The 8,537-nt window shown below is 25.8% G+C and overlaps 1 protein-coding gene across 1 annotated transcript; it reads right to left on the reverse strand.

Moving 5' to 3' along the window:
• Positions 1-1,410: 1,410 nt before the first annotated feature.
• LOC109791818 (peptidase) lies at positions 1,411-2,597 on the reverse strand. The gene is made up of 2 exons (XM_020351199.3): positions 2,067-2,597; positions 1,411-1,876 (listed from the first exon to the last, which is right to left on the reverse strand). The coding sequence occupies exons 1-2, from the start codon at positions 2,309-2,311 to the stop codon at positions 1,789-1,791; spliced, it is 333 nt and encodes a 110-aa protein (XP_020206788.1). The 5' UTR covers positions 2,312-2,597; the 3' UTR covers positions 1,411-1,788.
• Positions 2,598-8,537: the final 5,940 nt, after the last annotated feature.

Genomic DNA, 8,537 nt, shown 5'->3' on the forward strand with positions numbered 1-8,537 from the left:
TCTTTGAACTTCTCCTACACTTGGTCTTTTGTCTTCAAAGCATAGATCCATAATTTCCTAGAACAATCATCAATAAAGGTAACAAAATAAAGTACACCGCTAAAAGATTTTACCTTCAAAGGACCACAAATATCAAAATGCACGAATTTAAGCAACTCAGATTTCCTAGAAGAATGATGCTTCTTAAAGGATACTCTAATTTGCTTAGCAACCATGCAATGAGAACATTTCTCTAATTCTGCATTCTTCAATCCTTGAATTACATCCTTTTTGACTAAATAATTCAACCCTTTCTCACTAATATGACAAAGCCTTCGGTACCACAAAGATGCCTCCATATACACAACATTCACACTACCTTTAGCAACCAAAACTTTTGTTTAGTAAAGTTTAGAATTTCTCTCCTCTTTAGCCACAATTAAGTTACCTTTGTTGAGTTTTCACTTTTTAGAACCAAAGTAATTATCATAACCACCATCATCAAGCACCTACACATAAATCAAATTAAAAAGAACATCTGAAGCATGCTTAACTCCTCTAAGCAACAACTATATTCCCATGTTAGTTTGCAAGCAAATTTCACCAACACCAATCACCTTAAACACGTTATCATTATCCATCTTCAATATTCCAAAATTACCAACAATATAAGATGTAAAAAACTTCTTAATTGTAATATGCAATGTAACACCACTATTTATTATCTACACCACTATTTATTATCTACATATTCTCATCGGATACGAGATTAATTAGATCAATGTTAGGAGAAGAACAAGATTATCACAAATAACAATAGTTATAAAATAGACAACGAAGAGCGACATTAAACTACCATAAAAAAATGCACCGCTAATGTGCAGGATACTCAGATGTTTATAATTTAGATGCAAATATTTGATTTTCGCCCTATTCGGAAAAAAATTTCTGTAGGCACGTTTCGCAAGAGGAAAAAATGAAATTAATTTTTTTAAAATTAAAATTAATTTATGTAAGTTTAAAAATATTTTTAAAAAGTTAATATGAGATAATTTTTATAAATTAGTTCATGTAATTTATATATAAGTTAATTTTATGAAAAATAAGTTTACTATTCCAACATGACTTTTTTTTTTTTTTTTTTAATTTGGTTTTGTGTCTCTTTCATGTGAAGTCCCTGCAGGTATTTTAATTTCACCACCTGCTCCTTAACTTGAGACGACAAGTTACTCTAGTCTTGAGGTAGTACATAGTACATAATGACACGCTTTCTCAAACGGCTGGTGTGAATGTGAGTAATGATGCCCGAAACAATTGAAAACGACAGTGATTAAAAAAGGCTTTTTCAGCCAAATATTATCCGATTAGAAAGTCAGATGCATATAATAATAGTCTTTCAGCTAGCTGAATGTCTGATCAAATTGGCACTACTTGAGTAGAATGCATCGTCTTCGTATACCACATGAAAATACGTAACAAAAATTCATCATATCTAATTTCAAGGTATATTTTTAACATGCGTTTACTTTTCTATTGCGCTACCTAGTTGGGATCACAGGGAAGACTCCTTAGTCCTTAGCATTATTACTAACTATAAGACGAAAAAGGGGATAAACTCATTTTCACTATCCTTTTGATCTCCAACGCCGCAGAAAAACCAATCACCAAGCAACTCTTCGGTAATCACCGATACGGTTATGGATTACTCCAAAATCAAACAAATTAAATCAACAAAAAATTAAACTTACAGCTAAAATTGGGGGTTCAGAAGAATCAGCAGTTGCTGCTGCTAAACAAAGTCGTCAATCATTAGCTTGATACATACACCCACCATTTGTACATAACATATCCATAAACCACGCTATACACAATCACCCTTAGAGGAGAATTCGCAAACCTGTATCACAAAACAATTTATTCAAGTCTTAATTTAATCACCCTCTACAGTATACACCTATATATCCTATGGATACTACACAACATAGAGTAGAGTATATTAGATATCTTGACAAGTGAAACTGATTAATCGAAACCCCTAACCAAGTGAAACATAGGATATATATGTTTGAAAGAGAGAAAGGGGGCACCTTAGAAATCCAGATCCTTGGGCTTGTACAGAATTGGCCCTTTCTTGAGCAGTAACAGGATAAGGCCAACGAGAGAAATCACGGTTGAAGTAATCCCAATCAGGAAGGAGAAGTGCAGAAATTCCAATAACACCCAAGACATAGGTGACCATCATTTTCTTCAAAGAGTGGGTGCATACACCAACCGCCAATATAACCGCTGCCAGCCATAGCAGAGAGGTTCTGAGAGCGGCGTCGTTTGCCATGTTCTGTGAGAAAGAGAGACTGAGAAAGACTTAGTTGGGTCAAAATCCTTTATTGTTTTTTAGGCGCATAAGCTTTAAATGCCAACCCAACGCTCTCTCAACTTTCTCTTTAATGACCTTTCCTCACTTCTTCTTCCTAATGCTTCAACTTTCTCCAACACTTCTCTTTCCTTCCTTGGGATCGTTGCTGCGTTGTGGTTACCATGACCATTTAATTATAATAAATTGTTTACTTTCGTGTGAGAATGAACTTGTGGCTTTGAATGAAATGGCAGTTAAGTAATGAATGTAACTATTTTTTAAATTCGGTCTGCTATAGATCTCAGTAATGAATATACAGTAATATTGAGAATAATGCAAAATGCAATATGTTTTTATTGTCGATATGAAGTTTTTTCTTTTATTACTATAAATGGTTATATATAAATGCACTTATTTTGTTGTGGGCCTGTACCCTAGGTTTCTCCATACATGTTGACATGCCAGTTGCCAACTTGGTTGTGGCTGGCAAGTAAAGAACCCTTCAACGAGATAATTTCATATTTTCATTATTATTATTATCATATTCAACTATTATATTAGATCGAAAGTTTTTAACTTTTAAATTATATATACAAAATTTTATATTAATTTAAAATAATTTAATATTTTATTGTTATAAAATAAAATTGATATAATATATATATATATATATATTAAAATATAATAAATTATGAATACTTTAATTACCTTTAAGTTATTCAATTTTAACAAAATTTGATATAAATTTTCAATTTAATGATTTAAATTACAAAATTTATATTTAATATTAAATTATTAAGCAGTGTAATACTTAGTATAAGTTATAACAGTGTCGTTTGAATCATCTTTCTCTCTCTCTCTCTCTCTCTCTATATATATATATATATATATATATATATATATATATTGTGTAGAACATTATACAATATCAATCTGTAATTTATAGTTCTTGTGATTCGTGGATAATCCACCTTTACACATTTTTATACAAGGACTACTAATTAAGTCTATATATCGTATACAAAATGATTGAATTGTCGTAAAATTTTTTAGAGAAATTCTTATGTATACGAGATAATCAATTAAGTGAATCATTTGCAAATAATTAAATTGAATATTTAAAGAAAATCTTTAAGGGTGTTTCATTTTGTCTGATTGGTAAGAGTTGATTACAAATATGAACAATAATATTGCTAACGAGAGTGATATCTAATGTTTCATATATAGGTAATTAATCTTATCCATGTGCTTAGAGATAATGTTGCATGATTTCAAGAGATATTTATGTTGATAAGTAGAGATATTTGTTTTTGATAATGTGGTCCTTAATTTTGGGAGATATGATATGCAGAGAAAATATTGTATTGTATCTTGGAGATATATTCCTTATTCGTTAGACTTGTAACTGTCTAAGTTACTTTATAATTTTAGTTAGGGGAGCTGAAGAAGTAGGTTGGCCTATCTGAACTCGTTAAGAGCTTGACATGAGCCTATTTCATCCTAAATCCTAAACCTATTATGAGTCAAATTGAGCTAGAAAATTTTGAACTTTAAAATTAGTACGTCAGATCGGGACAATCCACTTAAAAAGTAGATTGAGGTAGACTAAGTCAAACGGGTTAGATCAACCCATTTTGACAATCCTAGGTACTATACATACTTCAGTATCATAAGGCTATTAATACGTCATAAAAATATAATTTTTTAAATATTACTTTGTGTTTATAAAGAAGTCAAATTCTATATATTAAACGCAAATCTCTATTTTGTATGAGAGTGTTTTTATGAATTTTTTTCAACGAGAGGATTTTTAATAATTCTTTTTAATTTCTTAACTAATTCAATTTTTATTTATTATAATTATTTATGACTTAAATGTTAATATTTTTAAACAAATCATCAATAAATAAAAATAATATTATACCACAATATAAATTATTTATCATAAATATAAAATATAATTTATATATTTAAAATATTTATTTATACAAATTTTTAATATAATTTATATATTCAAATATAATATTTATTTATATATATTATTTATTATAAATTTTAGTTACATATAATAAATATTTAACATATGCACTGCACATTCTAAAATACTAACTTTTAAAAATATAAAATTGGTGTGTTATATATTTACATATTATGTTTTTTAATTTTATTTTACATATCTATTATACTTATTATCTCTATTTTCAATTTTGCTTTTGCAAGAACTTGAAACAATATATTTATTTTTTTCGGTATGATTGTTATTGATATTAGTTATTAGTTATTTAATACCTCATAATTTTTTTTTATTTCAGTATAATACTGTCTACATTTTATGTATATATTTTTTTATTAAACAACTTTACCTTTCAATTGTGCATATATCTTTTATTAACCAATTATTAAATCTACATCGATATAAAAGGTCTTGTGTACGGTACATGTACAAAGAGTTAAAGACTTATTATTAATAATAAATAAAATGTTTATTTAACAGTTAAGTTTAGGTCCCGTATCATTAAATTTTATACTGCGGGCATGACATTATACTACCGAACTGTTTTTATATAATTTTTTTTTTTTATTTTATAGATTTAAATATATTTTTAGACTCTATAAAATTAGTAAAAATAATTTATAGTCTTTGTAAAAAAATTATTTTTTATTTTTTATAATTAAAATTATTATTTTTAATTTATATATTTTGTCTGAACTTTTTATTTTCATAGAGTAATTTTGAAAATTATTTATGTAAATGAGGTTCATTTATAATTATTTACATTTATGGAACTATTTTGTATATAGTCGCTATGGTCCATAATAATCTAAGGGGGGTGTATTGGTTTAGGATTTCGTAGGATTTTAAAAGACTTTTTTTGAGTAAAAAAGTCCATTGGTATTCAATCAGGATTTTATGTCACTTAAAAACAATCCAGTGGTATTCAATATGGATTTTTAGGATTTTTTAAAGAGTCCATTAAAATCCACTGGTATTCATTTGAGATTTTTTACAACTTAAAAACAATCCATTGGTATTCAAAAATTTAAGGATTTTAAAGGATTGTTGTGTGAGACGGATTTTGAAAGACTTTCTAGTGTTATTTATAAATACCAGATTCATAAAACAATCCCATCCAAACCCATCGGATTTTGAAGGATTGTTTGAAATGATTTTTCAAGTGTTTTAAAAATTTTCAAGTGAGTTTTTCATCTTTTTTTTCTATGCTCCTGTCTTCTCCATTTTTTCTCTACTAATAATACTACACTATTGTTCATTGCTCATATATAATACTATTCTCATACCATTCTCCTATTTTGTGAAACTCTAATATGTAAATGATAGTGTCATTGACTTGTTTTATTTTTCTGTTCGTTCTCTTTAATTGACTTACTTTATTTTATTTTATGTAGTTGAATTTGTTCCTTTATATAACACAAAAAAATATTTGAAATTTTAACTTTTAAGTGGTAATTTTTTTTATGACACACGTTAAGAAAAGAAAAAGGTGAAAGATGAAATTGATATCATAATCTCAACAATATATATATATATATATATATATATATATATATAAGATGAATTTGTTAGGGTTTTTGTGAGTAGAATGAGATAAAAATGGATCTTAGTAGGGGGAAGAACCCTCTTAGCATAAAAATTGCGAATTCTCTCTTTCCCTTGAATTTGTTACTCTTATCCCTCCTCCTTTTATGACTCAACAATTATTTTATTTTTTTTACTATGAATTTTTCTTTTTTATTTTTATATTATGAAATTAAGATTTTTTATATTTTAAAAAAAGAAAATTAACATAAGACATTGCAATATCTAATTTTTTTTAGGGTTTAGGATTTATGCCTTCATTAACTTATTTTTTAAAAAAGAAAATATTGTTAAAATATTTGTTAGAATAATTTATATTTATAAATATCGTTAAAAATTATCATATATATATATATATATATATATATATATATATATTCTCTATATCTAAATACTTCTGTTTATATAAAAAAAATTATATATCTAAATATTTTTTCAGTATCGAATATACTAATTTTTTTATATAAAAAATTATCTTATGTTTCTATATTTTCGTTTTTACATTTTTTTTATAATAACTGAGGTATTTGATCCATTTGGATAGCAAAAATATATTCGATCTTGTATGATGGTGTGCTTCTAAAAATAATAATATAATTTTATTGATTTTGTCTATTATCCGTAATTATTTATATAACTATTTTTTAACATATATTGTTTTAGTAATTCAAATGGGAGATTCACAAGGAAATAATAAAGAAAAATGAAAAGAGAAAGAAAACTATGAAGCTTGGATTAAGGATGATTCCGATGAATTGTTACAATTGATAGTGGATGCTATAAAAAGAGGATAGAATATTATAGAGAATTATTATTATTATTTATCTAGACATTATTTTTTTTATTTATTATTTTTATCTTTGGCTCTTTTTAAATTTGAATGTATAATTTTTTTTAAATCTTATCAAATATCAAAACTCCACAAAATCCCACAGAATCCATTAAAATCCTAATTTAAAAGTCTTGCAGAATCCATTAAAATCCTGATTTTAAGTCTTGTAGAATCTTGCAAAATCTTAAAAGTCATGAAAATCTTGCAAAGTCTTTTAAAATCCGCAGGATTTTTTTTAACTAAAAAAGTCCTTTAAAATCCTAATCCAATACACCCCCCTAAGTGACACGTGAAATTTTTTTTCTTTTTTTTTTTGACATGAATTGTTACAATTAATAATGACATTAACTAAATTGTTATTAATTATAACGACTTGTTAAATGACACTACATGTAATGGTCATTTTTTTATAAAGGTCATTATGAGCTATAACGACCTTTTTTTTGTCGCTATAACTCATAGTTACACTCATTTTCTTTTTTAAAAAGGTATAGCTTGAGCCATAATGATAAAAGGAAGAAGAAAAAAAAGATTGCTACAACTCATACCGACCCTTATAAAAAAAAAGGATTGTTACAAACAAAAAACCTGCATTTATATCATTTTGTTATGCAATAAATTGATAATTTAATTTTTAAGTCATTTTTCAATATTAGTCTAATATTTTTATAAAGTAATCAACATAAAAAGCGGTTCTTACATTACATAATTGGTATCTAATTCAATATTTTTTGCATCTAAATTTTTAAAAATTAAATATGATATAATTTCTATATATTATAAAGTTTTCTACAAAAAAAAATCTAATTTTGCAAATTAAATTTATAATTATCATGATTCAATTCTCTTTAGACTGGAGTCAACTAACATAGTCTTTTATTTTGTGGAACATCTTTTTTAAGACACTCATATGTATGTTTAGGAAAAATTTATACATGGATATATAAAATTTATCTTATATTTTATACATGACCTATAATATCACCTTTTTTTTTTCTAAGGGTCGCTATAACCCATAAATATATTAATTTTTTTTTAAAAGAGTGTAACTATAAGCTATAGTGACAAAAAAAAAATTAGGACCATCATGTACTGTAGTGACAAAAAAATAGTTGATCTTAAGTCATTACAACCAATAATGACTAAAAGTAGGTTGCTACTAGCTCTAACAACTAATTTTCATGGTTTTTTTTAAATAATTACACATGTCAGTGGGTCACTATGCCCCATAGCTACATTGTATTATACAGTTTCAGAGGTGTAAATAGTTATAAAAGAACTCGTTTACATAATTAGTTTAAAAAACTATACTAGAAGGGTCAAAAAGTCATTTTATGTACAACTATTAGTGATATCATGTCGGTATTTGATATCTTTAATTTCTTTGTATAAATTATTAAAATAAATGTTATTTATATACTTTAAAAAGATCATTAGGGATTAAAGGTTGTAACTATAGATTTTAAAGGGATGAAAATCAAACAAAAACATTTTATAGGAATCAACCAAAATTTATTGATTTCACAAGGACGAAAAGTAATGTTTATAAATTTTAGTAGGGTGAGAAATAAAGAAAAACATTTATAAAGACCAAAATCAAATCTCAATCATTTTATGTAACACTTCATTTTTCATAAAAATATAATATAAATATTTTATTAATAATTTTGATGTTTTAAGTTTTATTAATGAGAGTTGATTAATACTTATTTTATTATTAATTATTATATTTTGTGATAATTAAATGTGTTGGTTTTAATGATTATTTGTAATTA

Source organism: Cajanus cajan, chromosome 6 (assembly GCF_000230855.2).
Source record: "Cajanus cajan strain Asha chromosome 6, NIPB_CcT2T_4, whole genome shotgun sequence".
In the NCBI taxonomy this organism is placed as follows: Eukaryota; Viridiplantae; Streptophyta; class Magnoliopsida; order Fabales; family Fabaceae; genus Cajanus; species Cajanus cajan.

Bases quoted from the DNA above. Each gene is read 5' to 3' on its own strand.
- LOC109791818 (XM_020351199.3), bottom strand. From the start codon at position 2,311: ATGGCAAACGACGCCGCTCTCAGAACCTCTCTGCTATGGCTGGCAGCG. The intron at 1,877-2,066 runs GTGCCCCCTTTC...TTTGTGATACAG, and splicing joins CAAGGATCTGGATTTCTAAG to GTTTGCGAATTCTCCTCTAA.